General features: G+C 37.1%; 1 protein-coding gene across 12 annotated transcripts in view; it reads left to right on the forward strand.

Moving 5' to 3' along the window:
* Positions 1-25,768, forward strand: part of atp2b2 (ATPase plasma membrane Ca2+ transporting 2) — a 186,452-nt gene that overhangs the window by 114,849 nt on the left and 45,835 nt on the right. For 8 of the 12 annotated variants that reach the window (XR_014202070.1, XM_082156376.1, XM_082156375.1 and 5 more), the window contains exons 3-12: positions 492-689; positions 6,220-6,477; positions 10,100-10,225; positions 11,507-11,632; positions 13,774-13,806; positions 14,389-14,481; positions 17,264-17,305; positions 20,047-20,211; positions 20,318-20,532; positions 23,659-23,901. Coding sequence is in view for 11 of the 12 variants with exons in the window: in XM_082156376.1 (XP_082012502.1) it covers positions 492-689; positions 6,220-6,477; positions 10,100-10,225; positions 11,507-11,632; positions 13,774-13,806; positions 14,389-14,481; positions 17,264-17,305; positions 20,047-20,211; positions 20,318-20,532; positions 23,659-23,901 (1,499 nt within the window). In the remaining variant the exon portion in view is untranslated. The remainder of the gene's footprint in view (positions 1-491; positions 690-6,219; positions 6,478-10,099; positions 10,226-11,506; positions 11,633-13,773; positions 13,807-14,388; positions 14,482-17,263; positions 17,306-20,046; positions 20,212-20,317; positions 20,533-23,658; positions 23,902-25,768) is intronic. The other 4 variants (XM_082156381.1, XM_082156374.1, XM_082156378.1 and 1 more) reach the window with 3 other exon arrangements.

Genomic DNA, 25,768 nt, shown 5'->3' on the forward strand with positions numbered 1-25,768 from the left:
CGATGTGTTTGTTTCTCATGAAAATGTGATTTAGTCAGAATCAGTTGAAGAAAAGGTTTATTGGATTGTGTAGTGAGCTCATTTCATTCATTATGCATGTTCTTCAAATATGTTTTCTGGGTTGTTTGTATACCCTAGTTTGGTTAACCATGTGATCAATGTAATCATGTGACTCCTGCACTGGGCATTGAGGAAGGTCACGTGACCAAAACGTTTGCCACTTTTTCATTAAAGCAGTGTTTTTATCTTGCATTGAACATGTGTTTGGCTAGTCAGAATCAATGGACCATCAATAGAGAGAAATGCATCTCTTTCACACTGAAAACTGGGAATGTCAAACTGGCTGTATATGAAGCAACACAATCACTTGTTGCTGACACTGTAAAAAAAAAAAAAAAAAAAAATTGTAAATCCTACTTTATTTATTTTTTCCAGTGCGTATTATGTCTTTTGAGTGGAGTTGTAACGTTTGTCTTTGTGTTTCCTTACAGGTCTGACTGGAGATGCCACAGATCTAGATAAAAGAAAAGAAGTCTTCGGGCAAAATCTTATACCTCCAAAGAAGCCAAAAACGTTTTTACAGTTAGTGTGGGAAGCGTTACAAGACGTGACCCTCATCATCCTCGAAATCGCAGCCATGATCTCTCTGGGTCTGTCGTTCTATCAGCCGCCAGGAGAGGGCAGCGAGTGTGAGTATCATTACACACGTTCCTGTGTACAGCGAATCGTCTGCGTATGGAATAAAGGGAACCGAGGCGCTGGTTATTGTTAAAGGCAATTTATCGCCAATTTACCGACTTTATCACCAGTCCTGGTTTAAAGGAAAGTTCATTCATGTCGTTCCAAACCTCTCTCTTTGTTCTGTTGAACACAAAAGAAGATATTCTTACAAAAAAAACATCATATCATCAAAAAATTTAGAAATATTCTTTAAAATATATAAAAAATAAAATAAAATAAAATATATATATTAAAAAAATCATACAGGTTTGGAACGACCTGAGAGGGAGCAAATTTGACTAAACTGTCACCTTAATGTTAAGATTAGTTAATATTAACAAATATTAACACAGAAAAGTAATGATTAAAGGTGTTTTTAATGGATGTCAGTTTCCAAACATTCCCTCTGGACACACAATCTGGTGTTCATCGTGTCTTATTCTGTCTAATAACCAGGAAAAGAACATGTAAAGTATCCAACCGCAGTTAGTCTAGATCTGGCGTGCTGTTTAGAAGCAGTTCATGAATATATATATATTCAACATTAGAGCAACTATCAACATTTACACAAAAAATACTGTTTTCATTTTCAATACTACACCTTTTTTTAAAACTTTTTTTAAAGCAACTTCTTTCTGTCTTGAGGTTTTGATTGTTTGTGCATCTTTCTTTACAATGAATGACTTTTTGCATATATATTTTGCATGCAGGGACATTCAGTCATTTGTAAGTGTGGCCAAATACTCTGAATACTTTATTCTGATTGGTTGGAAGGTGTGTGTTTATTCCAGTCAGTTTAATCACCGTTCTGTTAATAAAATAGCTTGGCTACAGCAATGCTGCATTATATTTCTCAGCAGTGCGGGGGTTATGAGACATAATGCTGTTTTTGAAGTAATTAAACTCACAGCTTCACTTTTAGTAGAGAGATGCTGAACAGATGCAGGTAATTCACACACGCATCTCTCTCTCTCTCTCTCTCTCTCTCTCTCTCTTTAGATAATTAATTCAAATAAATGTTATAATTCATTCATTCAGATAAATGCCCCGCACTACTTTATCTCCGTGTCTGATTTAAAGCGGACAGAAAGCTAGATCTAGCGAGCCGTAACTTTACTCTTCCAGTCATCAATGTGGGCGAACGACCACGGTTCTGTATAAGTGAGATAATCTCTCGGCTAGCGGTGCATGAAACCATTTGAATGCACTTCGCTTCACTTCAGCCAGTCTTGCATTACAATAGTGTAAATCACAGCTAGCCGTGGATGATCTCCTGCATATTGATCACAGAATGAAATATCCAAACATGTTTTCTTCACTTGACTTTGAGAAAGTCCATCAGCAGTCAGTGTTTGTCTCCGAGTAAAGCGAGCATGACTCTGCATTCAGAGAGCGAAGAGTTAATGAAGTGTGCGCTGGAAGAATAACCTTTAGGTGAAGGCCATACATCAAACCGGCGGCCCATAAAATGTGCAATGAAGACAAAGCCATTAAAGCAGCATAAAGAAGCTAAAAGAATGCTGAGCAAGTATTATCAATCACGATAATGCTCAAAGAATTCAATTACTCCAGGAATGGAAAATGATCTTTTATTCCAATGCGTTCCGAGCGATGAAGTGGTGTAGATCTGAGTGAAGAAGAGCTTGTTAACTCTTGCATCGCACTGTAGAGACTCATCATAGCTGGTATTATGATCAGATTCTGTGATTATATGAATCTATCTGGCACAATATCATGAAACTTAATAAATATGCAGTGAGGATCTGTTTTATCCAACATGTATCACAGCTGAATGCTATTTTGTTGTATTTTATATCATATTGAATCTGCAGGGTCAAATGAGCTGAGATAATAATCCGACATGTTTCCTCATGTGTGCCGGACTCTAGTGAATCACTTTGATCATCTAAACGAACTGATTCAGAACATGTCTTCTTCATGCACAACAGAAGTTTGATGTCTTACACTAGTTAATGTACCAGTAAAGTTCTTCGTGAATAGCAAATAATATTATGGAGTTTTATATATTTAGAATGAAATTGCTCCCTTAAGAAATGTAATGCAGTTTACTAAAGGTCTGTAGCTTAATTACTTTCTGGCTTCCCACAATACATTAATATGCATATTCCACTCTTTCTAACAGTGTGTATGCAGAGGAAAGTGTGTGCAGGGGACGAGTCCTCAGTCGGCTCACTCTTACATCCCAGATCTGTGACACTCGGTCTGGTTTTAATGGAGACTGGTGCTGTGTGTGTGTGTGTGTGTGTGTGTGTGTGAGAGAGAGATGGAGACTGGTGCTGTGTGTGTGTGTGTGTGTGTGTGTGTGTGTGTGTGTGTGAGAGAGAGATGGAGACTGGTGCTGTGTGTGTGTGTGTGTGTGTGTGTGTGTGTGAGAGAGAGATGGAGACTGGTGCTGTGTGTGTGTGTGTGTGTGTGTGTGTGTGTGTGTGTGTGTGTGTGTGTGTGTGTGTGTGTGTGTGTGTGAGAGAGAGATGGAGACTGGTGCTGTGTGTGTGTGTGTGTGTGTGTGTGTGTGTGTGTGTGTGTGTGTGTGTGTGTGTGTGTGTGTGTGTGTGAGAGAGAGATGGAGACTGGTGCTGTGTGTGTGTGTGTGTGTGTGTGTGTGTGTGTGAGAGAGAGAGATGGAGACTGGTGCTGTGTGTGTGTGTGTGTGTGTGTGTGTGTGTGTGAGAGAGAGATGGAGACTGGTGCTGTGTGTGTGTGTGTGTGTGTGTGTGTGTGTGTGTGTGTGTGTGTGTGTGTGTGTGTGTGTGTGTGTGTGTGTGTGTGTGTGTGAGAGAGATGGAGACTGGTGCTGTGTGTGTGTGTGTGTGTGTGTGTGTGTGTGTGTGTGTGTGTGTGTGTGTGTGTGTGAGAGAGAGAGAGAGAGAGAGAGAGAGAGATGGATCGCTCCGTGTGTCCAGACGTCCCTGACGTTCACACTGATACACCCTCACAGAATCTCCCAGATGCCAGATAAGCTCAGGCTCCATCCAGATCGATACAGGGAGAATCTCACGAGAACTGAACATCTGAAGCCTGAGATACATCATGAAGATCATTAATGCTCACACTGCATCAGTCGCTCCTCAGCCTTAGGAAACCAGTGTAAAAAAGGAAGTCCAGAAGACAATTTTTTTCAAATATGTCTTCTTTTGTGTACCATGAGAAAACACAGCAAACAAGTGGATGTGTTATGAAATTTTTTTTTTTTTTTTTTGCTAAACTATTTCTTTAAGCTCAGTCGACAGGATATTTTTCTTATATGTTCTTCTAAATCAAGACACATTTACTGGAGAAGCAAAATGACTAGGGGTGAAACAATATATCATGTCACAATATATCGCAATACACAAATGCAACAATATGTATCGTGGATAGTTCACCCAGTTTTAGTGTCAGTTCTACATTAAACTACTATATATAATGTTGAATATAATGTATGATAATGCAGTGTGGGAATATGTGTGTGTCCTGATAATGCCAGATGTCTGATGTTACCAGTAAAAGTGTCCTCCATTATTATAAATATATCTAGTCAGTGACAGTGAAAGCATATTCATCTACAATAATTCAGTATTTTCAGCTTCAGAATCATGTTGCTTCTCCAGTAAATGTGTCTCGAGTGGAGAAGAATGTTCAGATATTTGTCCTGGAAAACAGGAAGAACAACATTGCTTAAAGTGAAAACACTAGCTCAAATTACAGCTTAAGCCGGAAAATCAGAAACAGTTCAAATGCAAAACTGCACATTTGTCCAAATTTGACAAAATTTGCATAAAATCAGCGAGTGTGAGAAAGCGTCTCCTGCAGAACGGGCCGTTATGGTGGAGTGTGTTGAGGAGAGTGTTGCGGCACCAGTGTGTCACGAGCTGTTATCTAACACTTCAGCACCGCGGACAGCTCCACACACACACACACACACACACACACACACACACACACACACACACACACACACACACACACACACACACACACACACACACACACACACACACACACACACACACACACACACACACACACACACACACACACACACACACACACACACACACACACACACTCTACACACAGAATGAAGAGGTTTCACTGCAGAGGAGCCGAATCAAATGAAGGATCTAGAGCCGAGGAGCGTCCGCACTGCAGAGCCTAAAAATAGACCTGATCTGAGATCAGCCAACACTGGATCTGCAGAATAATCATTAGCATTTAAAGGGACAGTTCGCAGAATTCATTGAAATTCTGTCATCAATTCCACACCATTTTGTTGTTCAAAGATCAGCTCTGTGGAAGACAAAAGATGATGTTTAGAATATGCATTTTTGTTGCATGGAAAAGAGCAGCTTTTTGTTGACTCTCTCTTTATGTGTTCAGGGTTATTATAGAGCTAAAGCTATTAATAACATTCATGTTCATTGAAATAAAGCTGAAATCAAATGAAATGTAAATGTTAGTTGAAAAACTTTAACTAAATGGAAATTAGGTTGAAATTGAAGCACTAAAATTATTAACTGGAAAAATAAAATAAAAAATGAACTAAAAACTCAAACTGAAATAAAAATAAATGAATCAAGAGTAGAAAAAAAAAGCAAATAAAATGACAAACGCACTAAAAAAATTAACTAAAATGATCTTGAAAACTAAAAATATAAAACTTGAAGCTAATTTAAACTATAAATAAAAATATAATAAAACTAAAATAACACTGATGTGTTGCATAAGAGAGACAAAAATTCATACAGGTTGGACAGATTTTTCATGAATCTGATATTCTGGGTTTAGCATTCATTAGTTTATGTGGATATCTGTGTGCATTTTAAATACTAATGACACAACTCAGAATACTGTGGCGGACCAAACTAATGAATGAACAAATAAACACACTGATGAGGAGAATATCTTTACGCTCTCATAGAAAAGTAGATATTGTATTTCAGACGACTCATTTAGGTCCATGAACTCTGTTTTCAATGGAGATATTAATGGATTCAAACGGACATGATTGTTTAATAAGAGCTGCAAATGCTCACCTTTTCTTTTAATCTTTTCACTCTTCACTCTTCACTCTTCACTAGTTCAGTTGAAACGGTCCTGTGGTCTGAATAATAAATTACAAAAATATTGAAAACATTCCATGTATTCACAATTAATATGAGCTTATAAGAAAAGAATGAATAAGAATTATAAAAGAAAGAGCTAAAGGCTGTTTTTTTAAAATAAAGTTTGCAAGAAGTGGCGTGAGAAGTGACACTCTCCAAAAAAACTAAAACCAGTTGGATTTATACAGTGTGTTTTCAGCAGCGTGTTTAAATGTTAATAATAGTAATAATTCATTTTATTTATGGGCTCCTTTCAAGACCACCTTACAAACAATAAAATACATGAACAATGAATATAAAAATAAAATAAAAAATACACAAGGCTATGTCTAATCTAAAACACAGAGTTTTGCGAGATGATTGACAGCGCTGCTCTTGCTCTCTCTCTCTCCAGCGTGCGGGACAGCGGCCGCCGGAGCCGAGGACGAAGGGGAGGCCGAGGCCGGCTGGATCGAGGGAGCTGCGATCTTACTCTCAGTGGTGTGTGTGGTTCTGGTCACGGCCTTCAACGACTGGAGCAAAGAGAAGCAGTTCAGGGGTTTACAGAGCCGCATCGAGCAGGAGCAGAAGTTCCAGGTGGTGCGAGGAGGACAGGTCATACAGCTCCCCGTGTCAGATATCGTCGTTGGAGATATCGCACAAATCAAGTATGGTATGTGTCCCTCTTGTATTTATAACAGGTCTCTGATAAGGCCTTTACATGCAGTCTGTTAGCAATCACATTATTTACTACATGCCACAAGCTGATTGGCCAATTGGCCAGCCAATGAGATTGCTTGCTCAACATTTAAATAGTCAGATTCAGTATCTGTTGTAAGATGGTCCGCCCGACATACATTAATAGTGATGGAAGCCCAAATATTAAATGGCAAGGAGAAATAATTCACTATTCACTAAATTCTTTATTCACTAATTCACCAAAGTAATTCACTATTTTGTACATGGGGGTCAAAATTATAATTTTCACCTGAGATTTGGAGCCAAATTACAGGAGCATAAAAATGACTATTTTATTTTTACACAGAGATTGTTAGGTCTATATGTTAAATCTGTTTACTTTAGTACACTTTGATAAGTGACCCACATTTGGATTTCGATCACTGCAAATGTGTGCAATTTAACAATTTACTCATGGAGCCGCACTGAGATCCCTGTATCTCTGGGGTTTAACCATAGAGAGGCTTAAAATGAAGAGACCAAAAGAACATTTTAAGAACTAAAACATAGTGAGATATGTTTATTACTTTTTCGAGTAACAGGCATGTTAAGTAATGTCGCCATTGGTATATAATCCTACAAGTATTGCTAAAGTCAACAGAATTTACTAACAGACCTTCCTATCTGTGTGTACAAATAATATAATGATGCTGCCATCTTTCTAAAGTTATTCTTACGCTCCTGTAATTTGACTCCAAATCTCAGGTGACAATTGTCATTTTGACCCCCCTCTACAAAATAGTGGATTACTCAATAAATATTCATCCATGGCATTTAATATTTCGGCTTTCATCACTGTTTATGTCTTTAAATGTTTGAGCCGAGACCCAGTAACGTTGTCATATCAATGAACATGATAAAACTCATCGAGACTGAGATGTCATGATTGAAGTAACAGAGTAATATATGCATGATTCTTCAATTAGAGGAACTTTTCTGTCTTCTAGGGGGATTTTAAAGAAAAATAAAAGATTGATTCTAGATTATAAAGACATATTAGGGGCATCTTTGATTTTTAATTTTATTGTGTCGCTCTAATTGAGTTCAAAGGTTAAATTTGGACCTGTTATTCAGACTATTTAATTTCCCCAATATAATACATGTATTAAAGTGTTACAATCAGAGGGATTTTATTTTGCACTTTTTTATATCGCAGATGATTTGTAATTTGTAAATAGTTGATATGTACCACACACTCAAAGCAACCGGACATAACAACTATTTACAAATTCCAAATCATTTGCAAAACACTGTGTTACGTTCGGTTGCTTTGAGTGTGTGGTTCTTAACACAGTGATTGTGGACAAATTAATGTTTTTTTTCTTTTTTCTTACAGTTTATAATGTAATAATAAGTAATAAATAATAAGACATTTAATATTTTTGAGAACTTGACATTTCCCACAGTGTGACATGCTAAACTCCATCTAATCATTATCATTCATGCCACTTTTATGAACACGTATTAATTAAGAGACAACAGTACATGGGATATATGTACTACAATTAATATTTCACACTATAGAACCATTTAAAATGAATGATTGAAGACATAAAGGTAAAGTTAATCTACAATATACGCATTCATATCCTTAAATCTCGATTAAAATAAATCCATGGACGTGTGTCAATGTATAAATGTATTAACAAAGATGAAATTCAAGATTTGTAATTGAAGGTTCACCCATATATAATCTGAAATCTATTAATGAAGTGGAGCGTTATCTAGAGAGCTTTAAAGCATGACCGGACAGCATTGCTGTGCAATGAAGCAAGACTGATCTGTGTCATTAATTTACAGTTTGATTATGAGAGTTGGTCAAGCTGATCACCACTTTATTCTCTGAGATGTTATCAGACAGATGCTGTGCTGGTTCTGCGGTGTTGGAGGGGTTCTGGATGTTATTCCGGATCTCCTGAATGAGTGGGAGGCAGATAATGCATGAGTTGACAGTGATGGAGGGATCCTGTGGGTGAGAGCGTTTGGCAAGCTGGAAAAGGGGCTCCATCTCCTCGACTAGTACAGCGGTGGTTAGCAGTAGCTTACCGTTATTTTTGAATATGTGTGGGAGATGATATGATGCATTGCAAAGATGGAAAATGAAAGCAAAATTATCTCTGAACGAAAACACATTTTTTGATATATAAAACAACAGAAGGGCCCAATACCGAACCCTGGGGAACACCTACAATATAGTGTTGCCTATTGTTGCACAACACACTGCTATTCTTGTCATTTTGATTTTGACTTAGTTAGGGCTGTAAACTCATAGCAATTGGAGAGATATTCTGCTGTGAAATGCTTGACATGTGCCATCTTAGAGGATCAACTTTGGAATTCTTTGGAGACAGCGATATTGATCCAGACTTGTTGTTTGGAGAAACTGAAGGAATTGTTGGAAGGAACACAAAGGCACTAAGAAGAGCTTTTGGAGATTAGATTCTGAAATATGCTCCATTGCTGAGTGGCTGCCTGTGTTCAGAAACAGTTTTATCCCCGTTGTGCTCTTGACCGTTGGATTTATCAAGTTAAGCTGAAGACTTGCTATAAGTTACTTTGAATATCATGTTTTTTTTTACACCATAATGAGTGCTGAACTTTTAAAGGATTAGTTCACTTCAGAATTTAAATTGCCTGATAATGTACTCTCCCCCACGTAATGCAAGATGTTCATGTCTTTCTTTCTTCAGTGGAAAAGAAATGAAGGTTTTTTAGGAAAACATTCCAGGATTGTTCTCCATATAGTGTCTTCAATGGGGTCCAACGGGTTGAAGGTCCAGATGTGAGTTTCAGTGCAGCTTCAAAGTCTCGACACGATCCAGCCGAGGTATAAGAGTCTCATCTAGACAAACCAGCGGACATTTTAGAACAAAATAAACATTTATATACTTTTAACCACAAATGCTCATCTTGCATTAGCTGTGATGCGCCACACATTGCGTAATCAGGTTGAAAGGTCATGCATGTTCCTGTTAAAAATTTAGGGTAGGGTGAAAAATTCAAATTCAAAATTGTCCGACATCGTTGTTTCACCTTTTATTTATTTATTTTTTGTAAATGGCGTTTGACTTATTCTTTGCACATTTGCTTTGTAAACATTAGGTCTGTTCTTCTGCCTACGTCACGCTTGACCTTTCAACCTGATTACACAATGTGTGGCGCATCAGTGCTAGTGCAAGACGAGCATTTGTGGTTAAAAAGTATATAAATGTTTATTTTAAAAAATAAATAATTCACAATCTATCCTCACATTTGGACCTTCAACCCGTTGGACCCCATTGAAGTCACTATATGGAGAAAAATCCTGGAATGTTTTCCTCAAAAACCTTCATTTCTTTTCGACTGAAGAAAGAAAGACATGAACATCTCAGATGACGTTTGGGAGAGAAAATTATAAGGACATTTTAATTCTGAAGTGAACTAATCCTTTAAGATGCTGTTCTTTTCTGATGTATCAAGTTTCATTATGTGTTCCTGTATGGATAGCGCTTATTTTTATTTATTTGATTAATTCTACAAAATGTACATGTTAAATAGCCAGCCCTTCCTGTGTTCAGGTGACCTGCTCCCAGCGGACGGGGTGTTGATACAAGGCAACGATCTGAAGATCGATGAGAGTTCTCTGACGGGAGAATCCGACCACGTGCGCAAAGCTGCAGATAAAGACCCCATGCTTCTCTCTGGTGAATCCCTCTTTACTACTGTATTTTACTTTCACAGTGTTCGCTTTGTTGTGCTCTTTTACACATAGTAAGTATTGAAGTTAAATATCAACTTGTTTTTTTTTACTGATCAGAAATAGTCAAATCGATCGACACAGGCAAAAAATATAAGTGGCACTTCCCACAAATAGGCTTAATTATTTAAAATAAATAAATAACAAGTAGTCATTGAAAGGAGGTGCTTAACATTTAGAAAGTGTTTAATGTTATATTATTTACTTATTTTCCCATCATGCTGTAGAAAGTACCCAAAAATGGCACTACTTTTTATGTCATTATTTTGAGGAATGTTTCTTTTTCTAATTTAATATTTAATTTATGTGGTAACAATGTTTTGTGCAAAATGTGGGCCACAGTTCAGAATTATATTTTTGGGTAATTAATTAACAAAATAGTGAACTGAATATCAATCCAACAGATTAGGTCTGAATGAAAACATTGCATGATTATGTTTGTATGACGCAGGTTAAGATTGGACGGATGGAAATCTGTTATTTGATGTGTTTGAATTAGAAACTAGCTTCATGTTAAGGTTTCATTTGTTAAAATGTGTTAACTAAATTAGTTATCATGAACTAAAAATAACCAATAATTCTACAGTATTTAATACTCTTTTTTAAAGTTAATTTCAACAGATCATAATTTTACTAATCAAAAGTTGTATCTGTTAACATAAGTTAATGCACTGTGATTTAACATGAACATACAATTATCAAATCTACTTTTTAAACTGCTGTACAAAATCCATTGCTTCGTTTATGTAATGCATTAACTAACTAACTAATGTTAACAAATGCGATGCGACCTTGTTGTAAAGTGTTACCGCTAATAATTTAAACATATTTATTAGTTATGCTATTCAGTGCCAACCACATTATTTATTGTCATGCACTCTTTTAATGTACTTTGATTCTACAACTTTATATTGAAAAGGACGCGGTTGTCTGTTCGGTGTTTGAGAGTGGTGGTACATTTGAGAGCATAAACTCTATCAATTAGCTTTGATGAATGAGTCAGTTCTCACTTCTACAGTCAGGTGTGTGTGTGTGTGTGTGTGTGTGTGTGTGTGTGTGTGTGTGTGTGTGTGTGTGTGTGTGTGTGTGTGTGTGAGGGATTGGTGTTGTCAGACAGCAGTCATCTATGAGATCACACATTGTGTCAGTTGTGCTGAGGTGAGAGCGTCAGGCCTGCTATTACTTACAGTTTCTCCATGACTTACTCTGCCGTTAACTGAATCCCCAGGCACGCATGTGATGGAGGGCTCGGGTCGGATGGTGGTCATGGCTGTCGGGGTGAACTCTCAGACCGGGATCATCTTCACTTTGCTCGGTGCTGGTGGAGAGGAGGAGGAGAAAAAAGAGAAGAAAGGTGCGTAACTAAAGCTCAGCCTGACAGAACTTCAGCAGAGCTGCATTACACCAACACTTCTGTACGGGGATCAACATCCATTCCTGCCAGTTAATGTTGTTATTATCGCATAAACCTTTTTCTTATATCAGCAGATCTTTGTAAACCTAAAAAAAAAAACAGGACACTGGGGGAAAAGAACATTATAAAGCATACTAAAAGTGAAAACACAGTTTATAATTGATAAAACTCACCCTGTTTTAGCAAAACTGTCAGAATAGTTTGGAATAATTATGATTTTTTTCCAAACTTCTGCCCAGTCGTGTATTTACTATTGCTTGTATTTCATGGTTTGAACAAACCTTTAACCCAAAGTATTAAAGGGGTCATGAACTGCCTTATTTTATTTTATTTTATTTTATAATGTTTCCTGTCTTTCACATAAAAAATTGTCATAAGTTAGAAATAAAAGGCATTTTTGCTACCCTGATTTGAACGCTCTGTTTGAAGGGGCGTGTCTGCTCTGAGACTTCAGTGGAAACGCCCACTGCTGTGATTGGCTGTGAGACTTCAGTGGAAACGCCCACTGATGTGATTGGCTGTGAGACTTCAGTGGAAACGCCCACTGATGTGATTGGGTGTGAGACTTCAGTGGAAACGCCCACTGCTGTGATTGGCTGTGAGACTTCAGTGGAAACGCCCACTGCTGTGATTGGCTATGAGACTTCAGTGGAAACGGCCACTGCTGTGATTGGCTGTAATACTTCAGTGGAAACGCCCACTGCTGTGATTGGCTATGAGACTTCAGTGGAAATGCCCACTGCTGTGATTGGCTGTGAGACTTCAGTGGAAACTCCCACTGCTGTGATTGGCTGTGAGACTTCAGTGGAAACGCCCACTGATGTGATTGGGTGTGAGACTTCAGTGGAAATGCCCACTGATGTGATTGGCTGTGAGACTTCAGTGGAAACGCCCACTGCTGTGATTGGCTATGAGACTTAAGTGGAAACGCCCACTGCTGTGTTTGGCTGTGAGACTTCAGTGGAAACGCCCACTGATGTGATTGGCTGTGAGACTTCAGTGGAAAAACTTGCGGTGTTCTGATAAACTTGCGGTGTTTGATTGACAGCTCAGCAGTGATTGCAAAGGGAGCGTTCTCTGATCACTTTCTGTATATAATTTAATCACATTTTAAATCACAGATTATTTTCATCCTGCTAAGAGAATCAATGTGAAGTTGACCATTAAGTCACTCACTGGTTTGATTTACTGGCACATAGACAAAGAACATCTGACTGTACATGAATCATTACATATCAGAAATCACTGGCCACAGATCAGGCATTAGAGTGAACACGGTTACTGTGAATGTCTCAGTTCAGCATTATTTATTTGTTCACTGTCGATTCTTTGGCAAATCAGTCACGATTTCATGGACTCCATGATGCTAATGCTACATGCATTACTGTCGAGTCCATGAAAGTCTTTTTGCGAAGCCTGCGCCGAAATTGTGACTGATTTGCCAAATAATCGACAGTGAAGAAACAAATAATGCTCAACTGAGACATTCACATTGTTGAAAATAAATAAAATAACCACATTCCTAACATTAGGATCCTTTGGAAGGTAATATTATTTTTAGTCCAGTCAGTGATCTTGTATTGCTCGTCATGTCACTAACTCGCCAGTGGGCGGGGCCAAAGTTGCGTTGATCTGCAGAGGCGGTCTTTCGGCACATTCCACAACGAGTTGTTCTCTGGGCTCGGTTTCAATAAAAGCTGATTTTGGACTAACAATGAAGTTCTTAGATCTGAAACTTTTATGTATGTTGACCTCTTAAATGCCAGTTATTTCTCAGTTCATGACCCCTTTAAAGTACGACGCGTAACTCATTCCACAGATTTGATATCTCGAATCGCGTGTGCTGTTACGATTGGACTCCAGCAGCACCCTGTCAATCACCCACAAGCTGGTCAGCAAATAAAGACTTAATCAAAACGTGCCGCTCTTTTTCCCTCAATCAGACACTGCTTTTGGGTAGAACGTGCCCCCGTTTATTCGTGTGCACACAGTGGCTTCTTCAAGTGCTGTTTCTGGTTGGGTAGCGTGTGCTGTTTGTCAGCATAAGGCTTATGTGTTTGTTGTTCTGCAAACTGCCACAGGTCAGGCTCTGGAGGACGGCCATCAGCTGGCAGGTACAGTATACATCTCTGTACCCGAGGACACGCTCTTTTACTACCCCACTAAACCTGCTCTTCCCTCCCGAACCCTGCTTTAGCAACCGTGATCTTTCACTTAAAAAGAAGCTCTTTTTAAGTATTCAAAGAAATGCATTTCATCCATGATCCCGCATAGACGACGATCGGGAGGTTGTGATGGACGGGTGATTCCCTCAAGGCCGGATAGATTGATGATATCAGATTGATCACGGTTTTGTAGCCTCGTAGTCTGACACCCTACTGTTGTATTTGAAGCACTTGGATTTGATTTTGACGCATGCTTTTAATTTGGTTGATTTGTTCATTTTTTGAATCACCTGTTCTTACCGTGATTGGTTGTGTAAATAGCAGTTGGAGCTCTAGAGTTTTGTGCCATTGATCATTGTGTAGTTTTGTGCCTCGACTTTTCGTCTGCCATATTATGTGTAACCTGTCTTATGTTGCAGTGTTTTTTCCCATCGATGTCATTCTTTTAAAGTCACCTTTCTGTTGACAGCAGTGTATTGAGAGAGTACTAATGGTGATAACCATGCTACTTTTGTTCATTATTACGGCTAGACTGCTCGCATCCCTCCTCACACCCCATCGCGACTATAGCTACCGATGGTGCGGCAAGCGCAAATGCCCCTGGTAATACCAGCCTAGTCAATGGTAGGTTGAGCAGGCCTTCGCTGTCCGTCACTCACTGGCTCCGCCTCTCCTTCTCCAGTTGTCTATTGCCTTGTCCTAATACCCACACTTGTGGTCTTGGCCACTTGAGAGCGTGTGCACGTGACAGTAAGTGCGTGCGCAAGACTGTCCCATGGCTTAAAAGTGCCCTTAATGCAAACTAAACCCACACTATCTAAGCTTATTCGAGGCTAAGCGTATCCCATCATGCATTATGTTCAGGGACCCATGTGCCCTGAAATCGCGATTTTATTTATAATTTAAATGAATTAGTGCATATAATTTGGTGGTAAAATCATAAAGTGTTGCACATTTTATTGGTGCAAAGATGAGTATGGGATGTGTAAGCCTATTCTGTACAACATTTGCAACTGTTTTTATCACTTTTATCACCACAATTTTAAATGAGTGTCTTCTGCTAGATATATAGCGACTACTGAACAGACATGAAGAAGGTTATTTTAAAATGCAAAGTATTTCAAATATAATAAGTAAAAGCTATTTTTTGCAAGACTATAAGTGTGTCCCATCGAATAATCAGAAGTTCTACACACACTTGCAGTCTTTACGCCTAAATAGAGGAAATACGTCATGCAAGTGGACGAGTGGTCGAGAGCAAAGACCGCAAGTGTGGGTATTTGTACAAGGCATTGCTCTTCCTATCCTGTCCTCTCAGTGCATGAACCCTCTGATCGCTGACTCCTTTATTGTTCTCTTCCCTCTTCTACCCTTTCCGTTCCTTTATTGTTACGTATGCCAGCAGCAGATACACAATGTGGATCGTCCCATTGGTTGAAATAGGCCACATGACTATTACCGGAACTTCAGCACAAATTAAAAACATGATTTAGATTTAGTGGGTAAATTTACATTTCAGTAAGAAAATCATGACTTGTTGTGTCTTTGGTGTGTTGGAATACAATTTATGATACGAGTGTATTTGATACGAATTATAATTTAAATGTATGATTCTACAACAATATCCCATTAGTATTTAATTGTTAAACTGTTGCACACATATACTGTTCATTGTTTCTTTTTTCTAAAGAAATGTATAGTTTTATTCAGCAAGGACGCATTAAATTGATCAAAAGTGACAGTAAAGATATTCATAATGTTACAAAATGATTCTATTTCAAATAAATGCTGTTCTTTTGGACTTGCTATTCATCAAAGAATGAAAAATAAAAATGTATGACAGTTTCCACAAAAATCTGCAGCAGCACAACTATTTTCAACATTGATAATAATCATAAATTTTTCTTGAGCATCAAATCACCATATTAGAATGATTTATGAAGGATCATGTGACACTGAAGACTGGAGTAATGATGCTGAAAATTCAGCTTTGATCACAGGAATAAATTACACTTTACTATATATTCACATAGAAAACAGATGATTTACACTGGAATAATATTTCACTATTTTTACTGTATTTTTGATTTTTAAAAATGCAGCCTTGGTGAGCAGAAGAGACTTCTTTCAGAAATATTAAAGAATTTTCCCGCCCACAAACTTTCGAATCGTAGTGTACAAAAAAAACTACAGTATTTTTACAGTAACAGATACATACAATATCTATGTGTGCAAATATTCCAACACACACACACATATCAATTAGTAAAATACAAGTTAATGTTACTCCTTCATTTGTGGGTTATATTTCAAACTTGTTGAGTTAAGTTAAATTCCGCAATACAATAAATGCAAATTACTTTTTCAAAGCAATCGATAGGAAATGTATTTGCTTTTGGTATGTTAATTTGTTAATTAAATTAAATTAAATTTAAATTAAATTAAATAAAATGTAATTTTTTTATGAAATCAGTTGGTTTTTTTTTCAAAGCTATGGATAGGAAATTCATTTTCTTTTGGTATGTTATTATTTTTAATTTTTTAATTTAATTTAATTTAATTTAATTTAATTTAATTTAATTTAATTTAATTTAATTTAATTTAATTTAATTTAATTTAATTTAATTTAATTTAATTTAATTTAATTTAATTTTTTTTAATAGTTTTTATGAAACCAGCTCTGAATAAGAACCAGTTGTTGACTATTTCCTGAACATTCCGGCCCTGTTTCAGACAAACATTCCCACACTAGAGTACCCCTGTAGTTGCACGTGTATTCGTGTGATGGGATAAATCGGTTTTCCCGATCCTCCTGTGCTGTTGCATGGCTGTTCTGTAGCAGTTCTTCTTCCCGCATGTCCAGTAGAGTCGTGCTGTTTCTCGTGTCCTTCATTGTGTTGAGTGTTTCTCTTCCATTTATCCTCCATGGAATATCTTCTGAACGACTAACTTCCCAATTCTTCCTTTATGACAAATCATAGTGACAAACCAAGATATAATGAGTGTAAAGCGATGTATACATATTAGATATTCCATGGCACTCCTGTCAAAATGACATGAAAACACACAACAGAACATCCAGTTTTGTTCTAACAAACACACATATTGCATAATACTTCAATAATCAACACAGTGCATCAAAACACATGCTATTTTATTTATTGAACATCTAGACCTATATGTGGATGGTAGCTTACGCTGCATCTGATATAAAGCCATAACACACCTCAAAACTCCATTATAAATCAATTCTGTGTTACGTATGTGACTCACAATGATGTTGATAAATTACTCATTCTCTGTCTTCCTTTTTTAATTTGATTTCACTGTAATGTCCATGTGATGAATGTTTTATCGTCTGCTTTCTGTTATTTTTGTCCTGTGTGTGTGGATGCCTTCATCTTAGGTAAAATGCAGGATGGAAATATGGAGAACAACCAGACCAAAGGTAACCTGCTTTCACTTTACCGCTGGTTTGAGCGCTCACCATGATTTTATTCCTCCGTTCACACCGGTTCGGATGTCAGCTCGTCTGTTTGTTGTGCTTCTCATGTGTGTGTCAGGGTTCCTGTCCTCGTCCAATTCTACAATCATTTTAATGATCGACTGTATATTTCACCTGTAGTGTAATGGGTTTTGCTCTGGGGTTACTTACGCCTTTGCAGACAAAAATATCGATTCATTTCAAGTAATTGTGAAAGTTGTATTCAAATATTGACAACAGAAATGTATATTTCATCTATGTATTTGGCTAGCATCTGCTTGTATTAATACATACTTTGCGTTTAAGTTTTGTTCACAGGATAGTCTGGCTTAGGCATTGTGTGTTCGGTATTGGAATCCCATCCAGGTCTTAAAGTTGAATATATGCAAAAAGGTTTAATGTTTTTTCAGTTCTATAATGCACATATTAGTGCATTAAAAACAGTATGCATGAAATGTATGCAGTACGAGTAACTGATTATGAACACTGTATCAATGGATTTAGACAGTTGATGCTACATATCTTTTGTTTCGTGTCACAAAGATATAATTGGTGGTGGAGGCATTACTGGTTTATATTGCTTTAAAATGTGGCAAACCTTGCACAAGATGCACTAAGTAGTGGAAAACTGCGTCTTTTGCCTTAAAGGACAATTTCACCCAAAAGTAAAAACAAGCAAGGAATCATTCGACGTCTTCATTTACTCACCCTTGTGTCGTCTCAAAACTGAAGGACTTTCTCTCTTCTGCTGAACACAAAAGATGATATTTTGAATAATGTGCCGGTTGCTCATTTCCATTCAGTTACAATGAATGAGGCGTTCAAGCCTCAAAAAGCTATAAAAGTATCCCAAAGTAGTGCATAACATTTTTACATAATTTTTATTATTTTATTTTTATTATTTTATTTTATTATTTTATTTTTATTTTTTAGGAAACCAGCTCTGAATATAATTTTTTTATGTTATTTTTTTATTTTTATTATTTTATTATTTATTTTTTATGAACCCAGTTCTGAATAAGAACCAGTTCTTGACTCCAAACCCTAGATTGATAGATGATTTCCTGAACATTTCACACGTTTTTAATACAAAAGACACAAACATCCAGATTTTTAAATGTTTTTGATTTTCTTTGATTTTTTTAAAAGTTTAATCTTGGTTCAAGTGAACATGAAAGGGAACATTCCATCTCATCATTGTTCCAAGTTCAAACATTATGGGAATGTTACTTTTGAATGTTTCTCGGAATGTTCTGAAACAAGTCGTAACATTTAAAAAACTTTAGGCAAGGCAAGTGTTGAGAACATTATTAAAAACCAGATGACGTTGAACGGACGTTCTGTGAATGTTATTGACAGAATGTTTGTCTCACAGAAGAAAGAAAGTCATAAAGGTTTGAAGCAAAATAAGGTTGAGTAATGATAGAACTTTCATTTTTGGGTGAACTGTCCCTTTAAGATGTTTGTCCCATATAACCTGATACCCAGCTTGTGTCATCAGATCCCATGAAAAGGTTTTTCAGTTGCCTCTCAACCATGTAATGTTACTGGGATTGGGGTTTAATCCAGTTCCTGGATAAATGTAAAATTCATTCCCCTCCTCACATTTCCTTTGATCAATGTAGATATTCAAAATAACATTAAAGGATTAGTTCACCCCAAAATGAAAATTTCCTAATAATTTACTCACCCCAATGCCATCCAAGATATCCATGTCTTTTCTTTCCTCATTGGGAGAGAAATTATGTTTTTTGAGGAAAACATTTCTGGATTTTTCTTCTAACAATGGACTTCATTGGTTACCATCGTTTTTAAGTCCAAATCAATGCAGTTTCAAAAGTGTCTGAAGTGTTTAAACGGGCTGTACGCGATCACAGCTGAAGAAGAGGTTGTTATCTAGCGTAACGATAGGTCATTTTCACGAAAAAATTATAATTTATAGACTTTTTACCTTCAATAGTTGGGATTGAGCTGATCAACAAACGGACAGGGAACTACGTCATCACGTTGAAAGGTCGCGCCGGCGCCGGCAGAAGTACCGCCCCACTGTTTACAATGCGACCGTACGAAGGAGGATAGTTCAAATAGTATTGTTTGCTATTATATATATATATATATATATAGTAATAGTATTCAGTGAATATGAATATGAATAGTATATGAATAACATTCTGATGAATATGAATAGTAGTTCAAATAGTATTGCCGGCGCCGGCGTGACCTTTCAACGTGATGACGTAGTTCCCTGTCCATTTGTACATAATTCATAAACTCATAAACATAATTTCTCTCCCACTGAGGAAAGAAAGACATGGATATCTTGGATGGCATTGGGGTGAGTAAATTATTAGGAAATTTTCATTTTGGGGTGAACTAATCCTTTAAATTGGTGGTTGGCTGAATTTGGTTGCGAACCAAAGTAATTGTACTTAAAATAGAAGAAGATTACTGGTGCTCTTGAAATGTTGACTTCTATTGGAATTTTAAGTGCACTTGTTGGCTGGTAACACATAACGGTCATTCATATATTATGTTAACGAGTTACTATTTATATAAAAACAAACATAAAAAACCCAACAGTAGAGTTCAAGCTCTGGTTTATTCTTATTTTGTGATTCCCTCACAACGAGGTCCAGCGTTAATCCTAGTAGTGAGCAAAGGTGGGACGGCCCATTACCGACGTGTGTTTTCTGTGGTCTTTACAGTGAAAAAGCAAGATGGCGCCGCTGCGATGGAGATGCAGCCCTTGAAGAGCGCAGAGGGAGGAGAGACCGATGACAAGGAGAAGAAGAAGGCCAACGTCTCCAAGAAAGAGAAATCCGTTCTGCAAGGAAAACTGACGAAGCTGGCTGTACAGATCGGCAAAGCAGGTGCTGTGTGTTTTCAGGGTGTTTGGAGGATTAGGAGTCTACAGGTTTGGCGCTTTATCATCGCAGTGGAGCTCTAATGCCGTGTTTAATGTGATCTGGTCCTCAGGTTTGGTAATGTCTGCCATAACAGTCATCATCCTGGTGCTTTACTTCGCGATCGATAACTTCGTGCTTCAGAAGAGGCCGTGGCTGCCGGAGTGCACTCCAGTCTACATTCAGTATTTTGTCAAGTTCTTCATTATTGGTGTTACAGTTCTGGTGGTTGCGGTTCCCGAAGGCCTTCCGCTTGCCGTGACCATCTCTCTGGCCTACTCTGTGAAGGTACATGAAGAACACACACTGTTTAGATCTAGTTCAAAGGATTAGTTCACTTCAGAATTAAAATTTCCTGATCATTTACTCTCCACCACATCATCCAAGATGTTCATGTCTTTCTCTCTTCAGTGGAAAAGAAATGAAGGTTTTTGAGGAAACCATTCCAGGATTGTTCTCCATATAGTGACTTCAATGGTGTCCAACGTGTTGAAGGTCCAAATGTGAGTTTCAGTGCAGCTTCAAAGTCTCGACACAATCCCAGCTGAGGAATAAGAGTCTTATCTAGACAAACCAGCCGACATTTTATAACAAAAAATGTAAAAATATATACTTTTAACCACAAATGCTGGTCTTAACATTACGTAATCTCATTGGAAAGGTGAGGCGGTAACATGACGTAGGTGGAAAATGTAGAGCAGTGTGAAAAATCTCAGTTTCTCCTCTAACTTCAAAATCGTCCGACATTGTTGTTTTACCCTTTAAAAAAAAAAAAGTATGGTGTTTGACTTGCACGTTCGCTTTGTAAACACTAGATCGGTACTTCCACCGTGACCTTTCAACGTGATCACGTAATGTGCGAGCATTTGTGGTTAAAAAGTATATAATTTTTTCTTTTTGTTATAAAATGAGCAACGTTCAAGTCCTCCTGGGAAGTTCGTTTGTACAAGGTGGGAAGTCGTGTTTACAACGGCAGCGTTCAAGTCACGTTCGTAGTAATATGGCGGTGTACTTTCTCTTAATTAATTACATAAATACAGCAAGGTTCTTAAACTCTACTTCTAGAAAATGAAGAACAAAGAAATGTGCATCAGGTGTACTTTGTTTTTTTATGTTTTTAATTAATTTATGAAGCCACTGCCAACTTTATCGTTACATATTACATTGTTATATTATAATGCTGTCATATTCTGTGCCGGCGATTAGCTTACTGCGCTGTAAATAGAAAAGCCTGACAATATCACTCCTAAATACCTTTCAGTATTGTGGTATTCCACCATGTTTCTCACTGACACGCCACAACTTATAACGATCGGGGCTTAGATACAATCCCGAGCTTCCCACTCGTATTTATGACATTGTGGAGGTGTTCATGTGCGTTCAACTCGTACATACGATCTTTACGAGATGACTTGAACGCACCAATAAGGAATAAGACTCTTATTCCTCGGCTGGATCGTGTCGAGACTTTGAAGCTGCACTGAAACTCACATCTGGACCTTCAACCCGTTGGACCCCATTGAAGTCACTATATGGAGGAAAATCCTGGAATGGTTTCCTCAAAAACCTTCATTTCTTTTCCACTGAAGAAAGAAAGACATGAACATCTTGGATGACGTGGGGGAGAGTAAATTATAAGGAAATTTTAATTCTGAAGTGAACTAATCCTTTAATACTTTGACATTAAATTAACCTAATGAGCTGATTACCCGGAGAGCGATTTTGGGCATCATGGGAACACTTTTAATGCCAGCTCTGAATCAGAGTGTATCCTGTTCACATTCTTGCATCCGTCTGCACTGTTTTTGTTTTTTCATTATATATGTCAAGTATTTGTATTTTATTGTTTTTATGGATTCACCTATTAATCAGCCAATAATCGGTATTGGCCAATAAAAGCTATTATTTTCACTGTCGGCCAATGGCAGATTGTTTAAAAACAGCCGATGATCAGGGCCGATTATATCCTGTCAATCAAAAGCGTGCAGAGAAACATGTCAGACTGCACCTCTTCATGTGTGTGAAGAAAACGTCTCTTCTGTTGAGTTTAGGGCTGTCGCAGTTCACGTGACAATAATGCATTAACAGTTAAAAATAGCGACATTAATGCAGGCTTTATTTGACCTTGGGAATCAGCCATAGTTCAAGTCAGGCGTTTTTCCCACACCAATCATTATTCGTAGCGCGCTTCCCTTCCAATGATGACAAAGAGCTTCAGGTTTTCTTACTTCTGATACGAAAAACGTCTCAGCTTTCAAACTCTGTCCTTTTTATCACAAAATTGAAACAATAAGTGGCGTTTTGACACTCTTAAATGTGATGAATTGCTGATGCTCCTCATTTCAAGCAGCAGCACGTGTGTTTTCTTCCACTTCAATACGTTATAGCACGAAAAAACATACATGAACATCAAAATGTCCCATTTCTATGGAAGCTTGTTTCCGCCACAGAATAAAGCACTTTAAAAGATAATTACGACTTTTTATCTCACAATTGCGAGTTTACGTCTCTCAATTCTGACTTTGTTTCTCAGAATTGCATTATATAAAGTCAGAATTGCGTGTTATGAAGTCAAATTCTAAGGAAAAAATTATAATTCTCAGAATTACAAGTTTATATCTCACAATTCTGACTTTATAACACACAATTGTGACTTTATATCAGACAATTCTGACTTTATAACACACAATTGCGACTTTATATCAGACAATTCTGACTTTATAACACACAATTGTGACTTTATATCAGACAATTCTGACTTTATAACACACAATTGCGACTTTATATCAGACAATTCTGACTTTATAACACAATTGCGACTTTATATCACACAATTCTAACTTTATATCTCACAATTCTGACTTTATATCACACAATTCTGACTTTATAACACACAATTGTGACTTTATTTCACGCAATTCTGACTTTTTATCACACAATTCTGACTTTATAACACGCAATTCTGACTTTATATCACACAATTCTGACTTTTTATCACAATTCTGACTTTATAACACAATTGCGACTTTTTATCACACAATTCTGACTTTATAACACACAATTGTGACTTTATATCACACAATTCTGACTTTATAACACACAATTGCGACTTTATATCACACAATTCTGACTTTATAACATGCAATTGCGAGTTTATATCTAGTAATTCTGACATCTTTTCTGAGAATTGTGAGATGTAAACTCGCAATTACCGTATTTATTTTTCATTCTGTGGCGGAAACAAGCTTCCATACAAACCAGCTAGAGGGTTATTATGTAGACACTTGCTCATGTAGATAAAGAGGACTGTGCATCACAGTTTTTAGTCATATCCAGAATGCACTTTACCACAACTTGTTATATTAGCAGGTTATCTATAAATATGACTAATACTTTTTTTGTCTGCGCTGATAGAAAATGATGAAGGACAACAATTTGGTCCGCCATCTGGACGCTTGCGAGACCATGGGCAATGCCACGGCGATCTGCTCAGACAAGACTGGGACGCTGACCACCAACCGCATGACGGCAGTGCAATGCTTTGTGGCGGATTTCCATTACAAGACGATCCCAGAGCCCAGCTCACTCCCAGCCAAAACCCTGGAGACACTGGTCAATGCTATAGCCCTCAACAGCGCCTATACTACTAAAATACTGGTAAGAAATTAAATCAGTGTTATTTCAGCTACAACTTCTTTGCAACAATAGACTTTAATGTTAATAATGAATAAACACAAGATATTACTCATATACACTGCCAGCCCTGGCACCAAAGACGTTGCAGACTCTTTTAGCCTTTAGTTTGTTCTGGATTAATGTGTACATTCGTCATGTCATTTTTTCGCTTATGCAACATCACAACATTTATTTCCATCAAGAGTTGCATTAATTTTTGGACTCTTAAGACTCTATCCTAGACTCTCCAAATGGCGTCTTTCTTTTTGGCCAGTCAGTGTAATACATTAATAATACAGTGTAATACAGTGTAATACATTAGCACCACAAGGTCAGCAGAAATATATGAAACATCACCCTCATGTCAGTCAAACCCTCTAAAAGCCTGTTCACACCCAGAACGATAGCTATAAAGATAACTTTAACGATAACTATATTAGCGTAAACGTCAGCAGATGATGTCGTTCTGTTTATTATAAGCCATCTGACGCTTAAAATGCCTGAGCTCTTTAAAGCAGGATGGATTCTGATTCGCTGTATTGAGCTCTTGAAGCTCCGCCCTCTGTGCAGGAAGCAGCGGCTCATTTGCATTTAAAGGGACAGACACAAAAACAGTGCGTTTTTGCTCACCCTCAAAAAGTGACAACTTTAACATGATATATAAAAATATCTGTGGGGTATTTTGAGCTAAAACTTCACATACACACTCTGGGGACATCAGAGACTTATTTTACATTTTGTGAAAAGGGCATTATACCACCCCTTTAACATCCAAGAACATCATTTAACATCCTTTTCATTCCACAAAAAGGTTTTTTACATTGGAAAAATGTTCTTTAGATTTAATCTCACACTAATATTTTTTTTTTTGTTTAATTACTGATCACTGAAAGGTTCTTTGGGGAACCAAAAATAGTTATTCTATGGCAAAAAACAAAACAAAAAAACATTTTGGAACCTTTATTTTTTATGTATTCAAAATGAGGATTATACTCAGTGTTATAAAAGTTGGTTACACTTTATTTTAAGGTGTCATTGTTACAGTGTAATTATATATTTAAGTACTGAGTAATAATAATCAACTACATGTACTTATTATAGGGTTAGGGTAGGATTAGGGTTTGGTTGAGGGTTAGTTGCATGTAATTATGCATAATTTACTGTTATTACTACGGTAAGTACATGTAACATATGTAACAAGGACACTGTAAAATAAAGTGTTGTCTAAAAGTTCAAGAGAGAAAGTTTGCTTCAAATAAACAGAAATTGCGGTAACACTTTACAATAAGGTTCATTAGTTAACACTAGTTTATGTACAGTATTAACTAACAAGAACTAACAATGAGCAATACATATGTTACTGTATTAGTTAATCTTTGTTAATGTTAGTTAATAAAAATACCATACAGCTGTTCATTGTTTGTTCATGTTAGTTCACAGTGCATTAACTAATGTTAACTAATACAACCTTTGATTTTAATTACGTATTAGTAAATGTTGAAATTAATATTAATATTAATAAATGCTGAAGAAGTATTGTTCATTCTTAGTTGATGTTAACTAAGGTAGTTAACTAATGTTAACTAATGAACCTTATTGTAAAGTGTTACCGAAATCGCTGAAAGTGTATCCTATTAACACAGAGATGAAATCCTAGTTTATTGGAATTAGGACTGTGTTTGTCATGTGCGTCTCCATATGTGTTCTTTGACAGTCAAGAACGCTGCAGAATAATCGCTGTGTATTTTGGAGCGCCAGATTGGGTTGGTTTCCATAAAAGAACAGTCTGGAAACAGTCGAGACAATGAGTTATGAAAAATAATAAAAGAATCAACAAAAGTCACAACTC

Source organism: Leuciscus leuciscus (assembly GCF_965113295.1).
Source record: "Leuciscus leuciscus genome assembly, chromosome: 23".
Taxonomy (NCBI): Eukaryota; Metazoa; Chordata; class Actinopteri; order Cypriniformes; family Leuciscidae; genus Leuciscus; species Leuciscus leuciscus.